At 46.9% G+C, this 24,964-nt stretch overlaps 1 protein-coding gene across 1 annotated transcript in view; it reads right to left on the bottom strand.

Moving 5' to 3' along the window:
• Window positions 1-399: 399 nt before the first annotated feature.
• LOC126533724 (uncharacterized) overlaps window positions 400-24,964 on the bottom strand; it is a 76,439-nt gene continuing 51,874 nt past the window's right edge. The window contains exons 2-3 of the mRNA XM_050180911.3: window positions 9,107-9,372; window positions 400-3,923 (exon numbers count right to left, since the gene is read on the bottom strand). Of these exons, the coding sequence (XP_050036868.1) occupies window positions 2,937-3,923; window positions 9,107-9,370 (1,251 nt within the window). The 5' untranslated portion in view covers window positions 9,371-9,372 and the 3' untranslated portion in view covers window positions 400-2,936. The remainder of the gene's footprint in view (window positions 3,924-9,106; window positions 9,373-24,964) is intronic.

Raw genomic sequence — 24,964 nt, 5'->3', positions numbered from 1 at the left:
GGCTGGTTGGCGCAATCATTGTCGTGTAACGTCATCGAATAACCTCGTTGAATAACCTTGTCGAATAACCTCGTCGAATAACCTCGTCGAGTAACCTAGTCGAGGAGAGCGTCGTCGAGTAAAACCCCTTACATATAGTGCACAGTCCTCAGGGAAGGGCAGAAAGAAGGAAGCGCGCTGTCCTGTCGCCTTCCTTGCTTCGGTAAGAATTGCGCGCTAAGTAAGGCTTTTTACTCGACGACAGAACAATGTAGATCGTTCGTGAGTAGCGTGAGCAAACAGCCTTTGCACAGTGAGACACTTGTCGCGTAACACTGCGTACTCACGGAATCCCCGTAGCTGGCGATGTGTCGTTCAGCTGCTTTTCCTCGCTCCTTTACCAGTATACAGAAGGCACAGTTCACGTAAGAGAATGTCTTTTATTGGCTTTTTAAATAGAGCGAAGACTTTGCAGGTGTTCGTGCTGGAAACGACGCCCAGCGTAGCAGCACTACACATACACACTACAAATATCGCATCGCAGGTCGGTTTAGGGGTTTGCTGAGTGTTCGGGCACGAACGTACGCGGCGGATGGCTGAGCCTGGACAGCGTTCAGAGTTGGTGCTGCGTCTATACGTGACACGTCTCACTGATTAGGTTTTCCGATTGAGGCCTGGGACCAATTGGTCGCATTTACTCCCCTGATAGTCACGCCTGTATAAACTTAGTGCTTCGCGAAACGGGTCGCGGTAAACGTAGCGAGGTACCGTTTCATTGGATACCACCTCAGCGAATAGTTTAGTTAAGTACGCCGTGCGGACATGCGGTTTGGCTGGATTGTCTACTTTTGTTGAGAGTCCAGCTCTCGTACAGTTTGTTTCAGTCACATTTCATTGTTGGTAACTGAAGGTAAATAGTTGTCTTAATGAGTACCTTAGCTTATGTGATATGGACAATGTGCTCTTGCCCTTCAAGAAAGAGATAGATGCAATACCGCGAGTATCGGTGTTTAATAAATTGAGTGTCCTAAAGAACATGGCATAAAGAAACACTCGCTTTCAGTAAATGTGGCGATCTGAAATAGACGTAGCGCTACAGGCCTCGGAGTATTAGCGTGAATGAGGTAATAAATTAATAACTGAGGACGTCACATATGTGTCGTAGACATAGACCACTCGCGAGCCCACGTCCTTAACATGAGCGCTATGTACGGTAATGAACTAGCTACATGTCTCGAAAGAGAACGTCATTCTTCTTAGCAGCTGCCCACCCTATCTCTCACAGGTACGCGACGCGAAGCCGATTCTTTGTGTGCTGCCTTCCTTGAGCTGTAAAAATGTACATTTCGGGAACTCAGCAAAGCTATACGGCCAGAGGATTTCGTAGGAACTATTCTTCACTGTACACTACATGGCGCCTGTTACCTTTGTTTTATTGTCACTACTGTGTCCGAAGAAAGCTCGAAGCCGTGCCTTGAGTAACAAATATCGCATCGTAGCGGCACAAGCTCAACTTCTGAGGAATTAATAGCGAGTGATCACACGCCTTACCTCTGCCAATGTACTCTCATGGCCTAAATGCGCTGTCAGCAGACAGCTTCGCGAAATGTGTGGCAGCGAGTGCGGTGAACGCGAGAAAGATCTCAAGAGTTACTGGAAATGGGGACAATTATGTATCGCGTTGGGCCAATGTAAATCCACTTAGGGCTAATATGCTCTCTTGCATTGATAACGTGGTTTAAAGGTAGAGCCAATGTGTCCACGTGTCGAGCCAATATAAATTTATGCGGCGCCAACGTATCTCTATCCTGGACGAATGTGATTCCATGTTTGGCCGATGCTATTTCATATAAGGTCTTCGTGGCCGGAGCCAAAGCGGTCTCACGTTGGGCCGATGTAATTTTATGTCAGACCGGTGTGACTCATTGTAGAGCCAAAGTGGTCTCACATTGGGTCAGCGTAATTCCATGTCAGGCCTATGTGGCTCGATGCAGGGCCAAAGCGGTCTAATCTTTGTCCAATGTATTTCCATGTCAGATTTATGTCGCTGAATGTGGGCCGTAGTGGTGCCATGCTGGGCCAATGTGATACTGTGTACTGACAATGTGCCATTACTCTAAGCTTGTATTGGCCCAACTCCTTGTGCTGTTCCAGCGCGTGTAAATTTACGTATAGCTATAGATAACAGCCGGAATTACGACTGAAAACCTAACTTCGAGGCAAGGTGGTTCTTAATAACCAAAATCATTCGCGAGTAGAACTCTATGCTGACAATTTGGTGTGAGTTAAAAGGTCGTGGCCCAGCGTCATATAAGTCTGCATTATTATCCTACTCATCTGATGGCGTGGTAGGCGCAAAGATAAGCATCATTCATTAATTCGCTTCAACATAGTATTCTCAGTCAAGCTGCGCCAAGGATAACCCTAATCCACGTCTAAGTGCCGGTTTCGATCTGCCCGCCAATATACCTTTGTAGCGATATCGCGTAGCCAATTAAACGCAATCGTTTACACACGCTATAGGCTGCGCTTGAACGCACAGAAACCGCGACACTCTCGGTCATCCAAGTCCAGCCGGGTGTCATGTATGGTCGCTGGGGTCTATCACGTCTCCTCCTAGTCTCCCGTAGGGCACTGGTTTGGCTGACCGCGTCGCAGTGTGAGGTAATCCTTTCCAGGCACGCGGAACTCAGCTGCACACACACGTCATAAGTTAACAAGGATAGACACTCCAACAGCACGAAGGTGCACTTGATTGGGTCACACAAAACGTCGGGTGTTTCTTCAGGGCAGGATCGTCGGAGGTGCTTGACGAGTGGAACACGCCAATAGGACGAGCAGAGTAGCCACTTAATTGTCCGCCATTGAGCTGCCTGCATGCTTACCGATGCTATTGAGGGTGGTCAGCGACTACAGCTTTACCTTGCGGCGACCAGGCCCATCGACCCCCATAGCACTCACACGAAGAGGAGCGCCGTGAGAAGGAACGCGGCCAGCATCGTCGGGAGCACGGCCATGACACGTCCGATGTTCTGAAACATGGATAGCGATCCGGTAGGAAACTTCTGCATCAGGTTGCCGATGGGACCCAGGATTCCGGGCATGGAACCGATGGGCGCCACGAGACTGGACGATGGGGGCGACGTCGTGACCACGGGTCGGTGATGGTGCTGGTGCTGGAGGGCCCAGTCCGGCATCGGCTCGGTCGTCGAGGGTCTCGACGGCGAAGACGGCGAGGAAACCTCGGTGGATTCCGTCATCGCTTCCGTCGTGGTGCCGTAGTCTTCTTCTTCCATGTAAGGCGTAGAAGACGTGGTCGTCTGAGACTGCGAAGACGAAGAGGACGAAGAAGAGTAGGTCGGCTTGGACAGGGTGATGATGTTCTGGTGCACGATAGTCGTGTTGGCCACCGTGTCGTACACGGAGAGCGGCACCGACGCGATGGTTCCCTGCGGCGGGTACGCCGACGTGGTCGTCGAGGGCGCGGTGGTCAGCGGGTAGATGTGGATGGAGGTTACGCCCGGGTAGGGTCTCTTGAAGGCCGACGACGCGGATGGGGGACGGTGGTTGTTCATGAGCACGGCGTGAGAGACGCCGTAGCCCGACGGCACGGCGGTGCCTGCCCAGAAGGGCGGCGGTCTCCTGATGATGGACTGGGCCAGGTTGGAGCCTCCGGGAGGTCTCAGCGTTGAAGGACGTCGGGACGGGCGGTTCTTAACCACGAGGACGTCGTGGACGACGCGAGTGTTGTCCCGTTCTCCGTTGCCGTCCAGGACCATGATGGGAGGCGAGATGTAGAGACCCGAGTAGTCCCTCGTCGTCGGCGGCGTCGTTGTCGTCGTAGTTGTAACCGGTGACGGCGTCGGCTCTTCCATGGTCCAGTGCCTCGGCTGCTGCGCTGTCGAGGTGCGGTCCGTGCTGCTGGCGTCGGCCTTCTTCTTGGCCTGCGTTATAGCGAGACAAAAGAGCGCGACTGTCGTGCCACTGGTATTGCCGCAAAACGACACAGCGAGATCATCGTAGATGTTTAACCACACTGTTTTTGTAACATAAAACTTAGTACCAAGGCACACACAGTACTTTTTGAGTGATGGAACATGCATCACCCACTGAACAGTATTCGTTATAGATGTTGTCTTCCAAAACAGCGTCGTTAAATATGTAAATGTTGAACTAACTAAACCTCTGGGAACCGTCAAACATTTGCAGCACATTAAGCTGACAAAATTGAAATATGTTATCAAATCCCAACGGAGAATAAATTTTTAGAGAGCTATGGGAAAAGCAAGCAACAGTGTTTGCCTAAACATTTCTTAATGCAGTAAAAAGTCGGTTTTCTTATCAATTCATAAAGTTATTACTCTGGAGCTCCTGGCGGCAAGGAGATAACAAAACTTACAGGGAGAATTATCTAGACAAGAGTCGCCTAATGGATTCAAATGTCAAGCAACAAGTGATGCGAGCAACACGCCGCAACGCCGCCTGACCAGCTGCTTTCTGCAGCTGCCGGCAGGCGGCGACACAAGTTTATGCTTGCACCGTCGCGGCCGCAGCCTGCGTCCCAGTAAACGAAGGCAAATTTGCATTTTTACAGCGAAGCTGTTCGCCTCTTGTTTGTCGGCACTTTTCGTGTCCATGTCTGTGGGCAAAAATGTGGGTCAATGCCGGAGTTAGTGCAATACCGGGCCGACCCGCGGTGGAGGTGGACCAGGCTTCAAGCACTCCGGAAAGTGAAGCGAAAAGTGCATACATTCTTTGGAATCACGCATACCGCATACATAATAGCATTCGTTTGAATAAAGAACAAGCACAAAACAAGCTTCCGAACTAAATAAATAATTGATGTTAAGGCGCTCCTGATAACAGTGCGAAGCACGTAGGGCTCGCCGCATACGTTTCCAGGTAAAAGTTATTGTTGCGAAAACTGCCTCGGTGAAGGCAGCTTGCGACGTGGGGAATGACGTCACTAGCATTTCGTATATAAAAGAACCTAGCCCAGCAACTGATTTCAATGTTGTTTCAGCACCGCTATGGGTATACGCAACGCATACGAGGAGCGGTAAAGGGAAAAGAAATGGCGATGCGGCCAGCGGTGGCGTGCTGTCAAAATTGTCCTTACTCCCGTTACTATCATTACTCTAGAGAGGGAGAGAGAGAAAATGATAAATGATAGGTAGGGAGGTTAACCAGGACTGAGCCCGGTTGGCTACCCTACACTGGGGAAAGGGAAAGGGGATCATTACTCTGAGTTGCCATTACTAGCCTTACTCCCAAGCGATAAAGCATCGCTTACCCCCCTGAGCAGTTGTGGTTTTCAACAGCTTCGCTGAACATTAACTTTCGCAGGGCCGACATAACGAGTCAATTTTTAAGCGGGAAATGCTTTAAGCTCCCGTTGTCGGCGTTATTCAAGTGACCTTAAGCCAGAAGCCAGAGCCGTTATCCGGGCACTCTAACGAGAACATCTGGGCAAGTTGTGAGAACAAAACGAGAACATCCGGGCAACCATCGAGACAGCATTACGTACGCTAGTTACTTCCCAAACAAGTTACAAGAAAATATTGCCTCCGAGTTCTTCCTAATAATTGTTCACAATATCACTCAAGCTATAACTTCCAGTACGCTGAAGTTTTCTCATTTCCAGTAGGAGTGGGGGGGGGGGGGGGGGGGGGGCGTTCAAAAGGTAGATACCGTTGATCGTCATCTTTTGACGCTGAGTGTTCTTTTCGACGCCAGCGGTCCGTGAGTTCGGCGGCGCGTTTGGCGCGCCGCGAATGGCCGTTAGACCGAGACGAGACTTGCAATGAGGTTGTCTGTGACCGGAAACTATTGCGTCCACGTGGACCAGTGTACAGCACGCCGTGGTACGGTGTGGTGTGGTGGGATGTGCCGTTGCGAACGTGCACTACACCTATTTTAAGATTGTGACTTAGTATCATCTCCAACCAATCTGCTTTTCCGGTAGCCATTTCATGCTTACATCTACTCTCGATTGCGGGTGAGCCAGTATCTTTTTTTTTTGTTCTTAAAGACCAGGCAATTAAGAGTGCCACGTGTTACACTGAACGATGTAGGCTGCGAAATGCTAGCTTTCCGTGAAATTAGAGCAAGTACGGTGCAGCGATAAGTGCAATGTCTTTTTTTTTTTTTTTTCGAACACTTTGAGCGAAATATGCACGTCCCTATGCAAGTTGCTTTCGTCTGCCACTTTCGTCCTGCCGTGCTCACAACTTTGCCGGAAGTCTGACAGCGTCTCTCACGTGGCGCACCCAGATAAATGCGTTATGCATAAGTGCGAAGTGACACAGCTGCGCATTCCACAACGAGGCTGGCGTAAGAAAGTTACCGAATTTTGGTAAGGTATTCTTGTCCTATTTCTTTTTGAAGTTGCGCTTCGAACTTAAAAAAATATGTACTCCGGTTTTCAGTGCTTACAAGCAGCGTTCCATGTTCTTGTTCTCGCAGAACATTGCCTTTTCTTGATTTTTCTTTTTCTGTCTCTTTAATGTGACGGCGCACCAAAATCACAATTCAAAGTTACTGCGTTAGCCCCAATTCTACACCATTTTCGCAACCAAGAGCGACCAACCAAAGGAGGCTTGGGTGCATAAAGTCTTGGGGTTTTCATTGTAAAACTCTCTATAAGAGACGTTTTCATCGCACGAAATGTGCGAGAAGTGTTTTTTTTTTTTTTTTTTAACCTGTGACCGAGAATGCGTCGCACTTTCAAGCTTGAGTAGCAGTACAAATTTAGCGCAGCCTTCAGAGGCCATCTGTCAGATGAGTATCAACCGCAGTTGCGTAAAACATGCTGCAAGTAGTGGGAAACACTGGATGCTGAATATTTTAGGCTGTTTCACGTTGTTGCAACAGTGTGCGTGTTGCCCATAGAGAACTTCCGTGGAGAACTTCCGGCGGCATGTCTTTTAGGCACCCGAGTTTTTCAAGGAAACAAAAGATTTTTGTCCCACATATAAATATAGGTACGTCCTTTTTCGACGTGCTCAAATATAAGAAGCACGCTTCAAACTTCGAGAACACGTGCGCAAGTTTCTCGCGCGTCTCAATATTAAAATTCGCACTATTAATCTGTTTCGACTAATCGGCAAAACTGGTACCAGCTTTAGGGTCCTACATCTTTTCAGGCTAGTATATAACCGGCTTCTATCGTCGTTACCTCGCAAATTTAACCTTCCTAGTAGTGTGTCTCAATCGAAGCGTAAAGCCCAGACCACACGTACGCTTGCGAACGCGCGGAAGCTCGCGTTCACGCGCCCACGCATGCGCAGGCGGTGCGGCATGGCTCGTACGCGTCGAAACGCGGCGTGATCTCGGGGAACAGCGCTTCGGTTGACTCGCGTCGGCGCGCCTGGCTACGCAGCTACGGCGCGAAACGTTCAACTCTCAGTGAAGCAGATTTACATTATGCAAGAAAATGCTTCTTTCCTTTTTTTTTTTTTTCATTGATCTAACCGCTATAAAAATTTTACAATTACGTTTATAGAAATTGAAGCATTTTGAAACACTGTCGATAACAAATTACGAAGCGGCGCCTGCCAAGGCGTCTGTGAGTGAGTCCAGTGAGCGAGCGCTGTCGCGCGTCTTTGTGGATGCAAACCGCCATTAGTCGCGAGGCGCGGCAGGCGCTAGGCGCGCGGACGCGAGCTTGCGCGCGTCCGCAAGCGTACGTGTGGTCTCGGCTTAACACCTTAGGGACTCTGCGCATGCTCCACCTCACTGCGGAAACGCAGTAAGGAAGGAAGGAAGGTTAGCTCAACCAGTTTGCTACCCTACACATGGGAGCGGGATGGGGGGATGAAAAATGGGGAGGAGAGAGAGAGAGCACATAGCACAACCCACACGTCGTCAGTTACAGTCCGTCACTTTTGCGTGGTACGTGACCGGAAACGCAGTAGACATGCAAAGAGATCAAGGCGCACCGTCATCGCTTTCTGCTAGAATGTAGGATCAAGCGATGCTGCGAAGAACTGGGCATTTAGAGCGTTCCGCATCTGCTCTTTTCTAAGGGATAAGAAAAGAGCAGACTGGGTGAGGGAACAAACGCGAAATAATGACATCTTAGTTGAAATCAAGAAAAATAAATGGGCAGGACATGTAATGAGGAAGGAAGATAACCGATGGTCCTTAAGAGTTACGGACTGGATTCCAAGAGAAGGGAAGCGTAGCAGGGGGCGGCAGAAAGTTAGGTGGGCGGATGAGGTTAAGAAGTTTGCAGGGACACATGGCCACAATTAGTACATGACCGGAGTAGTTGGAGAAGTATGGAAGAGATCTTTGCCCTGCAGTGGGCGTAACCAGGCTGATGATGATGATTATTATTACGATGATGATGATAACCTAACGCACCACGCATCAAGGTAATGTATCGCGCAACTCTCTTTATATAGGGTGCTTTTTTATTGACCATACAGAAAATTTCTAAAAAATCGCCTGCTTTAGATAGCATGATTGAAGTACTTGAGTTGGATTAATGGAAAAAGTCGACATTGCTTGTACAAGAAACCGAAATCCACAAGCGAATAAGTGACAAAATTTCACTATATCAGTTTTTCAATAATTACTTTACGAAACGTACGGTATAGTTTACGAATTGTAGCACGCGAGTTCGATAGGCGCATACCTACTTAGAACAAATTCCGCGGATGGCAGCAGTTGCGAGGTATACATTCCCAAGAATGTGCGACGAAGTACGTTGGCGTTTGCGATATTGTTGCCCTTCAATGCGCAAAACATCGTTTTGTTAAAAAAGTAAGCAGGACAACAGTGCATTCTTATCGATAGCTTGACGGCGCATAGCTTGAACGTCTTGTCAATGCTCTGAGACTTCGTTCCAAGTGAATTCACCTCGCGAACTCGCCGAGTACATTTCGCAAGTTCCGTATAGCAGTTAGAAATCAAATTAGTAATCTTTCGTTAATTATAGGACTACGCATTTCAATTCCTCGTGAGAGTAATGTCTGCTTCTTCGAGTAATCCACTTCAGGTACTAGAACTGTGGTATCTACCAAAGGCAATTTAACAAACAAAAAAAAAAAATTGCGCATAAGGCAAAACAAACGGACACTAAAAACACCCGGTACAGTGTACAAGGGTATCTGCATCTCACCTCCTTGGGCACCTTGGCCACCTCCTGCAGGGCCGGTGCCCGTGCAATCTCCTTCCGCTTCCGCGCGTAAAAGTAGAGCGTGCTCCAAGGACCCCGAGCTTCGCGGAACTCGGCAGGTCCGCCACTCCGGATCTCGGGGGCCCGGGCTGGCGCTCTCTGCCGCGTCGGTGTAGACGCAGGCAGCGTCAGCGCTGGTCCCGGGAGCAGGGCCAATAGGAGTAGTAGTCTATAGACCTCCGAGTGCCGGTATCCGTGGGCAGCCATGCCTAGGAACGAGAAAAAGAGTTGAATGAATGAATGAATGAATGAATGAATGAATGAATGAATGAATGAATGAATGAATGATATCTATATTGGAAAGGCTGGCGCTATGGCCTATGTTGCGGGGGGGAGGGAGGAGGGGGTCCCCGCTAGGAGAATTCAGGTATGGCAATGGGTAGAAAGGGAGGTGTAAACAAACGGATGGTCAGACAGCTGTCAGCGTGGGCTTCACAGAAAAAAAAAGAACCGTGGCTACGTTTACCTGAACTCGACAAGAGCGTGTCGAGTCGGACTCAGTCCGACGCGACGGCGTTTACGTGAGTCGCATACCTACAGGGCACAGATAGCTACAGCAGCCTGAGTCGGGGCGAAAGAACACATGGCGTCCCGTCGCTGCTGGCCGAGAAAGGTCGACCCGAGCCGTCCGCGTTTCGAAGCGCGTTGCATGTGGGTCGGGTTGAGTCAGCCAACACCGTCCAATCGAGCTGGCGCAGCCCGAATGGACGCTCACTCGACGCGACCGCCTAGCGTTTACATGACGGCGACAGGCAAAATCTCTGTCCGACAAGTCGACTCGACCTATTTTATCGGGTTCGCTTAAACTCCCTAATTGATCAATGATGGAGTTTTTTGACGTAATAGTTCTGCGGAAACCCGCAAGGTGGAGAGAAGTAATTAATAAACGGAAAATGAGATATCCACCCAAACGTAGCTAAGTGCCACAAAGGAAACCCGTACGGATTTCTCGAAAGAAAAGCCTCGCAGTTGATGATCGCAGCTTTTGTTACGCACTTGCAACACATGCTCTGATTAAGCTATTTATTTATTTATTTATTTATTTATTTATTTATTTATTTATTTACTTATAAGACCGTCAAGGTCAAATTATATTACAAGTGGGGTGGCTAAACAACGTAGTCCCTAAAACGCTTCGAAACTGCGAAACATTATTCTAGAAATATTAACCTGCGAAATAATTTTAATAAGTATTGAATAGTCCTTTGAAGAATTTATCTATTATTATCGTACATTCTTTCTGTGTCCACTGGGTCTAACGTTCAATGTCCACCAATAATTGATGCCCACCAAAGCCTCGTCGAGAGAATAGAATATCATCTTCACGACCACTGTATTACCTACAATATATATTCCTTAAACGTAAAGCTGTTTCTAAGTTCTCTATATAGTCTATAGAATGCATAAATATGTTTTGACACGGGGACGCAGCTCGGCTTCACTGAGCATCTCCTCTCTCTCTGTATGTGTGTTTTTCTTTTCTTTTGCTTTTTGCATTTGCCATACTGCATTCATCGCGGCTAAAGTGTGAGAAGGCGCATAAACTTGAAACAAATAAAGCGAGATCTGAAACTCGGAGCAGTAGTCATTACTTTTCGAGAGAGACACTCGAACAGTCCAATTTCCTTTCGAAGCGTTTGAAAAATGATAGCCGGCTGCGTAATTTGTTGTTCGCCATCACCACATTCCTTTTCAGTAGCTCGTTCATGGTGCCGTGTCGCGTGGAATCTTTTGGGCCGCCGCTTCTGTGAACGTCGACGATCCGTAACAATTTGTCCCGAGTTCCATCGAGCCAGTCGTCAAAATACCTCGGGCGACGTGGGTGCGAACATACTGACACTCAACATTAAAATAGAAAGACCGTAGATTCATTCATTCATTCATTCATTCATTCATTCATTCATTCATTCATTCATTCATTCATTCATTTCATTTCATTTCATTTCACATCATGGCGGCCAGAGATACAGCCTGAAAGACAGTACGAGGCTTGAAGGCTACTGTAGCCCCCAGCTCAAAGCAGAGCGATACAATGGCTGACAGTACAGTGACAATTTTTCGATGCTTTATGTATAACCGTAGAAACAACGGTCAAATGTGCACACCATGCACGATCTACGTAAAACTTACAATATTAAACAGACAAGTGCATTCTTTCAAACTTCGAATCGACAAGCCCACTGGTGTCGAAACTGATGACGCTTCGTCGCGCATCAAGTAGTCTGTACAGTGAAAAATATCTATTATTCATAAGCATGCGTTTGCATACCTTCAAGTGTTTTTGTAGTTCGCTCATGTTGTCGATAAATACTACAGTTAAATGATGTGCAAGCGCATTTTGTGCCCGGTGGAGGTGACACTGTGTACATAAAGGTGCATGCCGCGTGTCCCAGCTAACGTTATCCAAGCTTCTCATGAAAAAAAAAATAAAGATTTATAAAACACCGCGCAAGATACAAGTGTAAGACCTACGGTGCTCAGTCGTCAGCGTTCTGACAAACCAACACTGTTTTAAAAATCATATCTCGCATCGTGTGCTGTAATCATTTCTTTTTCGTTGAACAGCTTTGCTAACGTAATGCGCGGCACCCTACAGGTATGACATCGCGTGCACTTTATTGCGATATCACTTATATAAACACTGCAAGCAAATTTCCGCCGTCGCCGTGAGGTTCCGCATATATTGAAGTATATGTATGTTGTGTGCCACGCCCTGCTATATTACATGCGGTATATGCGGGTTATATTGCCACACCATTCTATCACTGAAGTTGCTCATGTCAGGAATTACATTCTTTACAACATTACTCTCCAGAATCTTGAGAATGGCAGCCCACAAACAAATGTCATGAAACAAAACACCGACACCGAATACCTTTCATCGTATATCTTCTCAGAGTTTAATATTAAAAGTGCGAAACAACAACTGAGCTGAAACCTTAAAAGGATGTAATCTTATCGGCGCGGCTGGGCACTATATCCTCCGGTATTGGCCCAGGAAAGAGGTTTGAAACATACCCGATGCGGAAAAGCGGTGGTAAATTCGCTAAGAAAGACGTTGGTTTTTATTAACAAACACAAATGAAATTCTCCGATGGCAGGATTCAAACAGAGGACCCCTAGCACAACAGCTCGTTTTTGACTTGGCTTTGCGTGTCTCACTTGAATTCATACCGCCACTACAGTTACCAGCCAGACATGATAACGATGACTATGTCGATGGTACTGTGGTCTGCAGGTCCAGAGGCGGATGACAGTGCGGGATCGCTGCCGGGCATCGAACCTGCGCCCTCGTGTTCAGCAAAAGAAACGGCGGAGCCGTGCATCGAGTCATCGGGAGTGGTCGATTGCCGCCGTCGGCTCTCCTGCATTTGCTGCGCGGACCCATCGTGCCGCAAAGGTCAGGCCATGCAACTAAACTGCCTCGCCGGAGGCCATTCGGTCGTGAGTTTACGAAGCGTGCGCTCCGACATGTTCAGCGGAGCGCGCCAAAGCGCGCTTATCCGCACGGCCACTGAACCGCGCGATATTCGAATGGGAGCCGGCAGTAACAGCTCGGAGTATCAAAGCGGGGAATTCGCTTCCGCTTAGCGCGCGGTCGAGGTTGAAGAGCGGCCCTAGAAAGTATTTGCATGAGGGTGAGGAGGGGGGGGGGGGGAGAAAAGAGGTGGAGTATTCAGTTTCTTGGGGGTCGCTGTTGGCTTTCGTTTTCTTACTTTTTTTTTATACGCCTGTATAATGCAATGCGGCCTTCCTCACGGCGTTTACGTTTTCAGCAGGGCAAGGACCTTTGGCAAAGGAAAATTTGATATCTTACTATTATATTTCGATTTGTTTACCCGATTCTTGGCGAATCCGTCATATTGCATATGAGCCGTGGGATGAAAGGACGAAGACTACGAAGACAAAAGGACAGCTGCTACTACTACTGAAACAAATTTGAAGGGAGCGCGGAGACTACTGCTACGGTGTGAGTGCGTGTTTGCGTGCATTCGTGCGTATGCGTGTTTGTTGCCGGCCTGACAAGCATTCTGCGAGCCATAACTCGTGTCTTAACCGCTACATTACTATGGAAGAAATCGCGGTAAAAAATTTTATACGTCAGTACGCTAATATTGTCACCATGTAACGTGTTTGGTGACGCTTTACGGCAGCACACTTTCTGTGATTGGCTGTGGTTTACTTAATATTTAACCTGAATCATCTGGCGCAGTTTACCAGACATTTGGCTACGTTAGCTTCGCTAGTTATCCTTAGAGCTCTCTCTTTCTGGCACTCTGTCCCAGTCGTCTTCAGAACCGCAAGCGCCCAGGTGTACAAGTCGTTTACAAAGAAAACACGTAACCGATCGGCACAGGCTTCTCGAGGCATATTGAACGTAGATACAATTCAGTAATTGCAGAGACACGTCACCCTCCGTTTCCTATTATGAGGACGGTTGAAACCTGTCGGCTCTTCTTTCGCGTTTCAGTGCAGCAGAAAAGGCACCCACTAGCAATTGCACTTATTGAGAGAGACAGGGCTTGCATCAATGCGGTGACTCAGGTGCACGAAAACCGACTACCACATCACGAATTTCGAATCTCGGATGTCTGCTACCCTCCATGGCGACTCGTCGCCCCGAAAATGCAGCTTTCTTGTGAAGGAAATATCTGCCAACTAGACAGGTTTACGCTAACAGCTCAGCAACAAATGTTATACCAGATATGCTTTCGATGCCCTGGTTATATTTAAGCGTGCACAGATGGTTCTCATGTCAAACAAATTCTTCTACAACTCCATTTGTCATTCCAGTATGGAACCGAATACAGACGTTTAAACTATCTCGCACTACATCATCAACTGCAGCAGAGTTCTTTCCCCCAATATTGTCTTTGTTTACGATACACAAATTCAATGCAAAAAGAGAAACAATGTCTCGCCCTCTGTGACTGGTAGGAAGCTTTTTCGTCACTTCATGGTGAAATCATCGATTCGCAAAACGGGGCGTTGGTTTACGAGACTGCAAAATAACTCACACAAGCAAGTGAGGAGAATCGCACGATAATGTTCCAATAGATACGTAGCCACTGCAATATCCCTGGGAGTGTTGCAGCGGGACGAGGCAGCTGGACAGGCGCATCTTGACAACGTCACATCTAGGGTACGATCAAAGAAAGAAGGGACTAGAATGTGTCAGTGACACCTCAGTTTATTTACATAACAGTGAGATGAAGTTTATTGACGAGCGTAGGTAGGTCGCGTTTCGCTTATACAAGGTTTTACTTTTCTTTTACCTTGCCTTTTTTCGCGCACGCGCAGTGGTGTATGTCAGGTGTGTACTTATATGTGTACGTTGCGGAATAAACTTTAGTTGCAAGTCTGCGCCCGTCCTTGTCCCTCGCTGTCTTTGTGGTTCGTTTGTTCGCGCAGTTAAACAATGTTCGCTAATATCTACCAACTCGCCCAACAACAAGTTCTTCTAAACTAGGTACCTCTAACACAAGACGAATTGCGACACATACTAAGACAGATCTCAGCCCGTGGTTGCAGAGCGACATAGTTTGATCGGAACTGGAAGTCTTCAGATTTATTTCACATTGGCCCTTGACTTCAATTTAAGATCCCGTCCACATTGGATACAACCAGCGCCTTTGAAACGCTGGTTTACCGTCTGTCGCTTGGTACCGCGTACACAAAACACTTCCTGCAAGAAAAAAAAGAAATCAAGAGCTGATAGTTCGCAATGCAGTTGTGGCCACTCTGACGAGGGTATACATACATCTGCTAGAATGTCCCTGACACGACACATCGAGACAACGTCTAACACGTTATTTCATGGCATTGGACCGCGGGCCCTTCAGCCTCAGAAAGATCTTAGGTCCATGGCCAACATATTTGTTGCAAAGGCGAACGTTTCTGGCTTTCCGAAGTTTTCTAGAAGCGAGCGACATTCCCGCAAACTATTGAGTAGACTATTTGTCTGTGGTAAGCTCTCTCTGTGTGTTCATATAAAATTTGACCCGGATTTGGTTTATTCACTGCCTGGATTCATGCACTTTCGTGTGAATCAATTCCGTGTTTTTTTTTATGTGTCCCGATTATAGTGTCGTTAAGCTACCGGAATTTAGGTTGACCTTTGTGTACTTACGTGACTGGACTTTGTGTTGCTGTGTTTCTGAGTTGACTTTCAGTTTTAGTCTGAATTTAGCGCACTCATGTGATTGGGCCTTGTGTTAGTGTGGTTCGAATTTGACCTTCAGTTTTTCATTGCTCTTAAGTGGTTTCATTTTGATATATCTTTGTGAAAAGAAGTATACTGCGCCAATTAAAGACAACATCTCCTAACGGCATGTAATAAAAAAAAAATGTTTTGTGTGGCCTACCATTACGTCATGTTCCATTCGGCATTATGCCGTATTTATGCGAACAGTAAATAAGAACACACGAATGCGTTCGTATAAAATGCTCGGTAAGCTGCACTCAGAAATAATCTGCCTCTGTGAGCGAACAGTGCGTTTATCTCTGGAATCTGACTCGATGACGCCGAGTAAAATAAAGCCACGCACAGCACTCGAAAATGTTAGCAACAACATTACGTAGCTGTTATATTTATGTTTTATCACTTGTTAATAGCATCGTAGTATGTTACATCAACTGTTTTATTAACAGTTCTGACGGGTGTACGTGTTCGATTCTCTTGTGAAAACAGGAAATAGGAAATAGCGTTTGCTTAGTCGGACATATTTTGTTCGGCTTTGCCATTTGGGCCTATATAAGATTTCTAATGTTCTAAGCCACGAAATCGAAGGTAGCGCAAGAAATACTAAATTTTGTGCATGCTTCCGCACTTCTCGGCCGCTGCGTTGCAAAAGCAAAGAGTAATGACACAGCAGATGCTATATATAGGTTCGAGGAGCCCAGCTGAATGCTGCGTCACCAGCAGTCCTCGTGGTTTGCACATGGTCACACAAACAATGTGTGACCAATGTTTCTCAATGCGGCTCGCAAGGCACAGATATCGAATTCTTTGCACCGATTCCCAAATGCGTGAGACTGATGGTCGCGTGCCTCGTTTATTAGAAACACCTGCCGGGACTATCGAGAACCAGCTCGCAAGAAACCGAATGGGCCCGAGTGGTTACTACACAGTATGTCACGCCCTGTGGCCTTCCGCACACGTATTCGTGGCTGTTACTGAAGTACTAAAGCGCCAAACAGACGACACAAGAAGAGACACAGACGAGCGCTCCTTGCGCTTCTTCTTGTGTCGTCTGTTTGGCGCTTTAGTACTTCAGTAAGAAAGCAAAGTAGTGACGATAGTGAGAAGTAGCGAAAGCAAAGTATTCAAGCAGAACTTTTTGTTTGGCTAGTTGGTGCATGTTACTGAAGTACTAAAGCGCCAAACAGACGACACAAGAAGAGACACGGACGAGGGCTTCTTGTGTCTCTTCTTGTGTCGTCTGTTTGGCGCTCTAGTACTTCAGTAACATGCACCAACTAGCCCAAGAGAATGTTCTGCTTGAATTCGCGACTGTGGTCGAAATGCTACCGATTACGCACGCGGGGCCCTCTGGGTGTGGGAATCCCATGCATCCCCGCGGACCATTGAGAGAGTCTTTGTTCCGCAAAGTCGCGTGGGTGAAACACGTGGTGGGCCCCGTATGTAAAGAGTATGCATACACGCTGCACGCATGGGTGGTTCGGGCCACAGGGTCACGTTTCCCGGCTCCGCGCCGCCTCTCGTTTCCAATTCATAATGCGGCCCCCGCGAGACGCAAGGTTGAGCATAATGTAACGTCGTACGGAGAAACACTGAATCAATTGAGACAGGTGGGTGCAGTATTCAATTCCCAAATTTATATTGTTACTCGGTAGTTACCTGCCAACAAGATGAAACTGCTCTATTCAGTTCTTCGAAAATGTGTTCACTCTTGCCGCGCCGTGCAATTGCAATTACCCGCCGCGGTGGGCGTTCTGCTGCCCGCGAGGTCGCGGGTTCAACTTGCGGCCCCACCGGCCGCATTTGGATGCAAAAAAAAAAAAAAAATGCTCGTGGACTTTGATTTGTGCGCACGTTGAAAATGCCCAGGTGGTCAAAATTAATCTGTAGTTCTTCACTATGGAGTCTCTCATACCGCGACGTTTCTCTGGGTCATTACAAACGCCAGAAATCAATCAATGAATCAATCATAAGGCGCCCTATGAGCAGCAAAATTAAAGCCCGCAAACTCCACCCCGCGTACTTTATACTGCATTGTGCTACCGAAGCGCGTTGTCGATTATACTTCAGTGTGACGTCACAGATTTCGGTTCAGTTTTGCTTATAGCGGGGCCGATTTTATCCAGAGCACGTTTCGCAAATGTCAGGTTTGGGCTTGGGTTAATTTCAAACGCAATGTCTTTTTTTTATTATTTTTTTTATTTGACAATCACGTCACAGCAGGCACTGTCGAAACGCACAACGTTGATGCGTGTTCATGACATGCGCCGCGTGGTTTGGCAGCCACCGCAGGTTCTTACGAGCATGCAGAGTGTGAAGCCAGCGCTCCGCCTACTTCACCGCTGAAGGATGGAGCCACGCCAGCTGGACAGTCCGCTCAAAGTTAAACTGTTTTCGTTCTGTTAACTTAAATGTTAGGCTAATGGGTAATATAAAAGCTCGTTGTTTCTGTCTAAAATATAGCTTTTGGTTGAGTAGTGATACGATCTCCCCGTATAATTTTCCGCGACGTTCAAGTTTCACCGCAAAGCCTGTTACAGAAAGATGCACGTGGATATAAAATTAACTTAGAAACCCGCGAGAATCCGCGGGAAGTTACAAGAAAGCGCTTCCTAGTATCCACTATGCGCCAACATTTTTTTTTTTTTAATTTCTTTTGGTAAGGTGGGTACTGTCCGTTTTCAATTTCACTACATCATCCTCACTCCACAAATAGCTCACACAGCCTCCTTCGGCTGCCTTGAAGCATGGCCTCCGAGATAATGCGCTGCGGGCAGACAGATATAGGATGCCAGCGATTGAAGCATGCAGTTGAATCGGCATGAAGCTGCTGATGAAGCTGCGGACGGATGGATGCTATGAGTGTCCCCTTTGAAACAGGGTGGTGGGTTGAGACAGCAAGCTCTTTCTTCTTTCTTATTTTGCCTTATTTTCTTGCAGACAAAACAATTCCTAGTATCAAGCTTTCTGAGCCATTATTGGGCTCAGAAACTTCCCTACTTTTCTGCCACCAAACCTCCAACCCCCTTTTACTAATCTTTGTTGCGGACATGTTTACCTTCCCCCTGCGACCCCCGAAACCAAGGGCTTCACTGAGGATTGGGGAGCCTGTCCGGGTTGATATCTTCACATCCTAATAAAACATGTTCCATCTTTTCCCTATTGCTTTACCGCAGCAAGCACATGCTTCGTCTTCCTTGATGTACACCTTGTTTTATAACGCGTTCTAAGGCATCCTGATCTCGCTTCGAAACATAAAGAGCTGCCCGTTGAATATCGTAAATTGTTTCTTTCCCGATTTCGTTCGCAGTTCGTGTGAGAAAGCACGACCCCGCGGGGCGGGGGGAGGGGGGGGGGCAGGGCATAAAAAACAAATAATACGTCGTTGTTCAGTTTCAGCAGGACGCGTATGGGTTTGGGTACGGGCTAGTTGGTATTCTATTGCACGTCCATTCCACTGCTGTAAGACAAGTTTGCAGTGGAATACCCGTATGGGTTCCAGAACAAGAACGACAGCGGAGTAAGAAAGTGGCTGGAGGACATCTCGGAGAAACGAGCACGCACTTTATTGTTGTTGTGTTGTCGTCGTCTTTGTTCGGGGTGCCTCTGTCAGCAATGTTTGTTGTGGTCGGTCCGGCGGTGCTGACCGATGCATATGCGTCGGTCAAGCGCCCAAGGCAGCCGTGGCGGCGCCTCGTTCGGTCACGCCTGGGTGCCCCGATCGAGCGCCTCGGTGGTCGCGCCAGGCAGCGGTCACGTCCGGTATGCGAACGTCCACCGTCTCTCTCTCTCTCCCTCATGTACACCCTCTCTTATCTCAGTCGACTCGCTCGCTCACTCGCCAAGCGGCCGTGCCGAGCCCAATACCGAAATTTATCGGATTTAACCGCACCGGATCTAAATTGAACGTGCTTCATCGCTTCGTTCTCTCATTCGTAATTCAATAGACTCTAACGAACTAGCTTTATTTTCCGGTCGTCTAGTTCGTCTGAATGTTTTTTTCTAAATGCTAACGTCTTTTTTTTTTTTTTCACGTATACTCGTGTGAGAGGGGAAACTTGGGCGAGTTGGCGGTAATTCATGTTTCGAAAATGTAACAGCGCCAAACGGACAAGGAGGACGCAGCGCCAGTGTCGTGTTGTTCTTTAAGTGTGTCCTTGTCCGTTTAGCGGCGCCGTTTCTTCTTCGAAACATGATATATACTTGTACGATTTATACTTTCTTTTTTCTGTATTCGCCTGCTGTGAATTTCAAATTTCGTTGGATCTTTAACCCAGCGCCATGTGTAATGATCTGTCTGGATGGTACTAACAAATAAGTGATAAAAAAGGACACCCTGTTCCGTAGTGATGAAGAGCGCTCGAACAAGGCATGTTTCCGTACTCGATCGAGACGCCGAGGGCGCGAATGGGTAGCATGCGACAGGATGTACGAGCGCCCTATCGATGGATCCGCGTCACATATTTTTTTAACCCTCTTAGGTTCCTCACTCCCACCTCCACATACGCATTATTAACACACACCTCTAACTTCTTTCTCTTTTTGGTAAGGCCTACGTAAACGTACGCATTGCTTTCCAAGCAGCAGAGGCTTTCCCGCGTACTCGTCAAAAAATAGTACATACCCGTGCGAACCGATACGTATACAGAGCTATAGCGTGTAACGACAGATGCGGACGACGTCTCTGTGCCGGCAGCATTTTCGGTTCGATCACCTCTCAGCTATATATCGCTTTCATTACTTCGCAGCCTCGCGCTTCCAACTGTCAAACCGACAACTACGCACCTACGAGACCGACCATCGTACTTTTTCCTTTCGCTACACCAACACGCCGCGGGCTGGAAAATTAAATTCTTGTAATAATTCTTGTAATTCGCTTGTAATAAGCGCGGTTACAGGCTGCATTCATTCCGCAACCAGATTGCGAGGAAGAAGTGACGCGAAAAAGAAAGAAAGAAAGAAAGAAAGAAAGAAAGAAAGAAAGAAAGAAAGAAAGAAAGAAAGAAACATTGTGCGAATCCAGCGCACATTTTGGAATATTATGTGAAGCGATCGAAGCTTTCGTCAAGCGATTAGAGAAATACAGTAAATTTGTCCATTTTCATTCCCCCGTCTTCTGGCGTAAATGAGACTGGCGCGAAAGCGCTTTGCTCTCGCCTATACCCACGCTTCGCAGTCTCACAACCGGCTCGTAATTCTTCATTTCTGCTTATGGATTTTTTAAACATGTCAGGCCCCTTCCTACGCGATTCCCTACCCTTGTGGGTACGTGCCCCTGTATGGGAAATCATAATCGTCGTCGACTCGCGGTGATAATCTTAAAGAGCTAACTGGCGTTTGGCGCGATATTTATACCGCTCGATTTTTTTACCTATCCTGCATTGTAGGTGCGTGCCGTAGCTTGGAAATTATCGTCATGATCAACACGCGATGATAATCTGAAGGAGCAGTAGTCAGCGATGGCACGACAGATGTATACGTGTGACCGTGGCCCAATGAAATTATTCTTTCTGCATTTTTAGTCTTGCATACGAGTTTTTCCATAGGCTGCGCAGGTCTGTGAGTAAAAGCATATCGAATGGCACACGGCATCAACGGTGCAAAAAGGTATCCAATACAGTAACACTTTAGATCAAACTCTTTCTGCAAACTTTCTGTGGAGAAAGCCCCAGAATAAATGGCAACATTACAGTCAGCAAAACAGTGTCTTCAAGAGTACCTTTGATTCGGGTAATTATGCACCTGAAGGACATTTGCGATCAAAAATCAATGTAAGCCTGATTGGCATACTGTTTTTATAAGGTGTTTTAACTTTTCCGTTCTAGTTTTTAGTGCGACGAAAGGTGTTGATTTGTATGACACTTTCTCGGTATGTACACTGCTCGTTTTCCTGTCATCTACAACTAACGTATGCTCACAATACAGCATATAGTTCCTGCTCTTAACGAAGAAAGATGTACACCGACCAAATAAAGCATATTTTTTTTTAAGGAAAGGACGTTTCGGCTTCCATAGGGAGGCCTTGTTTAGACCACTTCATTCCGACCAGACGGGCTTCCGTTGAAATCTTGATTACAGTTCCTACACTTCATTCATTGTGATAGCTACCGTGCACGAACATTAAAAAGAAAGGAAGGTGACTCAGCCTCCATGCAGTTGAAGTGTCCCTGAGCGAGTTGGGATTGAAAGTGCCATGGAGCCCGTGCGCACGGCACTCTACCGAGGTAGAGATCGCGCCACACTAGCGTGCTTCTTTTCTTTCTTTTCGAGAGTGAGGAGGAATGCACTCGTCGAGAATCCGACCAGCGACCGACCGACACACGTACCGGCCCACCCGAAATCGCGAGGCGGTAAGCAAGGAAAGCTTCGCGTTAAAGAAAGCTGCAGTTATAGGCTGTAGCTCTATCGTTCGACTTGCAGCCTTTCGTCCTAGCGTCTTTCCCGGCTTATCAAGACCCCTCTCACGGCGACAGTGGCCATTTTTTTCGCGCTTCGTAAATGCGATTCGCTGATGCAGTTTAACTTATAATACGGACGGAGCTGAATTTAACGAAACGCGTTGTTACGTAACTCTCGATTGAACGAAGTGATTTTCATTTCCCTCGACACATATTCATACCCCTCTTGGAACCCTCTAAGCAGCGAATTAGTCTCGCCCGATTTAGGGAAGCGTTGAGAAGAAAATGGTGAGTGAAATATGGGTGTACGTCGGGACTAAGCACGAGTGTTGCATGCCGTTTACCTCCTAAGAAGGTTTGTCGCATCCGTGAACGGGAACACAAGTCACGCCCAACGAGCCCTCTGTCTGCAATGAGTGCGTGCATATAGGAAAAAAGTTAAATATATATTTGCTCTTTGATAAATATGGTGCTATATATTTACGAATATGTCATGTGTTCTCGCTTTACCGAATTCTCTATTTAACGAAGCAATTATCCGGTGTCAGAAACTTCGCTAAATCGAGATATAAATCTGTCTGTCGAGCACTAACGAATTTCTCATCAGCAAGTTACACATGCTAAGTAACTAATTCGGTAACTAATTTTTCTGTTCTAACGGCAATATTCTTTAGCGCAACTTTATGGAAATTGTGCGCGATGGAGGGGGGGTCTTATATTCGGGAAAACGCGGCACCGCGATCGGCTCACGTAGTACGCCGACGAAGCGGGGGGGGGGGGGGGGGGGGGGGGGGCAAGGAGAGGTCTCAGCCTCAGCCATTATAGTGTAGTGGCCGTGAAATCGTCCGTTGTCGGCGGCGTTGCGCAGTGCGTGTTGTTTTAGCGCAAGCGTAAAAAAAAAAGAAAAAGAAAAAAGTCCCACACCAGCGCAACCGCAAAACGCGCACCGGACGCTAGCGCGGGTTATGGCCCTGCCGTGCCCGCTGTCTTGTCCTGCGTCGGCGCGGTGTTCCTTGTTCGTTGAGTGCTTTCTCTAGTCTTCGCCGTTTTTTTTTTTTTTTGTTTGTTTTTTTACTCTGGCATCGTTGTCGTAGGAGGTACAAACGTTCCTTGTTCAAGCGGAACCGCTATTACGAAATTAAGAAGAAAAAAAAAAAGAGAAGGACCGTTGCGTTTATCTGAAATCGTTTGTTTTCTACCGTGGGACATGAGAATCCCAGAATATAGATTTCGGTTGTATTCTGTTAAAATGCGTCGCTGTGGCGAGATGGGGGTATAGAAAAGACGTCGACTGCTCCGTTTATCTCTACATTGCGAAAATGAAATGAATAAATGGAGCGAAAACAGAATGAATGAAGTGCTTAATTGGTGTCACGGTATGTATCACAGACCGCGACATCTTTCGTAGGGGTTTGTACAAAGACTGTTTCATACGCTTCTGGCTGATATTCAGTGCTGCGCGTGTTTTGACTGCGTAAGTTATTTGACAACGAAGCTGTTAGTGCGACTATAGAAGCGCGGTCAAAAACGTTAGGTCACGGTGGTCGACGGTTTACTGAAAATAAATAATAAAAAGATTAGAACAGTTACAAATTTTATATTTTGACGAAATGAGGAAAATGTTAAGGGTGACGTGCGGGCAACATTTTCGAAATGCTTTTGATTAATCAAGGGTTACACTAAAATTCGCTAGAACATGCGTTTTCGGCCTGTTTAGGTGGCGTTATACGAAACGCTTACAAAGCTCACCCGCTTCCCGGGGAAGCATCAGAAACGACAGCAATTTCGTAATTAAAGGAATTAGAGCCAGCCATTCTGTGAACGACGTGTACCGAAAGTTCTAAGTGTGCCATTTAAAAATATGAGATATTAAAATAATTACGGACGGAATACTCATTTTCTCCTATTCTTTCTTTTATTGCATAATTTGGTTTTCCTGGTCCCCAGTCCCCACGGTGAACCGTGCTGGGCACGGTTTTTTTTTTTTTTTCCCTTAATTTCGGTGAAATGGGACGCATGCTGCGAGCGATGAACGGCAGGTGTTAAATCTGTGCAGCTTGAGAGGAAGGTTCAGCTCGGCTGCTCCTATCTAAATGCATGGGAGAGTGTAAACCACTGCACCGTATTAGATGAGGAATGTTGCACTTAAAATTAAAAACAAAATCTTAGAATCTAGTGACTGTTGGTAGCAAATTCTTGATTTAGGCCGTAAGCTTCGTAATAAAAATGGTGGAAATCGCGAATTGTTTTTTTTTTTTTTTTTCATATAACGAAATAATCTAGTTTATAGCTCTCTAACTGCGCAATAAGAAACGATATCGCAATTCAGTAAATTGCATCTAATAGTACATCAACGGAGAACAAAACTGATGGTATTATACGTGGCTCTCAAACTGAGTACTAGTATGTGAGTAGAACGTTTGCAAACACCTTAAAGAATGTGACAAATTCACGTAACGTATAAACCGACATTTCAACTTTGTGCGGTTTCAGTGCTCTAACGGATGCAGTTAACGGAGCCGCGATACCTGTTCTTGGCGCAAAGCTACGAATTTGTAAACTCTGCGCTTCAATTTTTTTTTTCAAGCATTAATTTTTTTGAAAATTGCTTTTAAAACATTATAGCCTTAAATCAAAATTCCGCTTCAACAGTCACAAGAACTTTCTCTGTAAATTCTATAAGCTTAAATAAAATAGACCCAGTGGCTATCCCAGAAAAGCATTTCTGCGTTCTACATGTATTTGACTAGGCAGCATCTGAGTTGGGCCCGAGCCCAACTAGATGTAGGCAACGAAAATTCTCAATTGTGCAACTCGCAAAACAAAACAGCTTCGCCGAAGAAAATGGGTCGTGATTCTCCAAGGTCGCACAAGTCTGCTGTCTGTATACCCACCGTAGTGGCGTAGTGCATGGCTATGGTGTTGCGCTTCTAAGCACGAGGTCGCGGCATTAAATCACCCCTACCCTCCCCCCTCCCCCCCTCCCGCCCGCACACACTACGCCGGGCCTCATAATCATATAGTGATTTTCGCACGTAAAAACCATCGAATTTAATTTTTCTTATACCCCATGCACAAAAAGGCAGAGGCGTAAGGCCACACTATCGCGTTGACGAATCGAAGGCACTCCCCAGGAATAACAACAAACTTGGCTACATCCAATCTCGAACGAGGCGCGCGGCTTGTTCCGCAGCCCCAATT

This window comes from Dermacentor andersoni, chromosome 7, assembly GCF_023375885.2.
Source record: "Dermacentor andersoni chromosome 7, qqDerAnde1_hic_scaffold, whole genome shotgun sequence".
NCBI classification, from domain to species: domain Eukaryota; kingdom Metazoa; phylum Arthropoda; class Arachnida; order Ixodida; family Ixodidae; genus Dermacentor; species Dermacentor andersoni.
The sequence above is the reverse complement of the archived record's forward strand: the minus strand, read 5'-3'. Positions and strand labels throughout refer to the sequence as shown.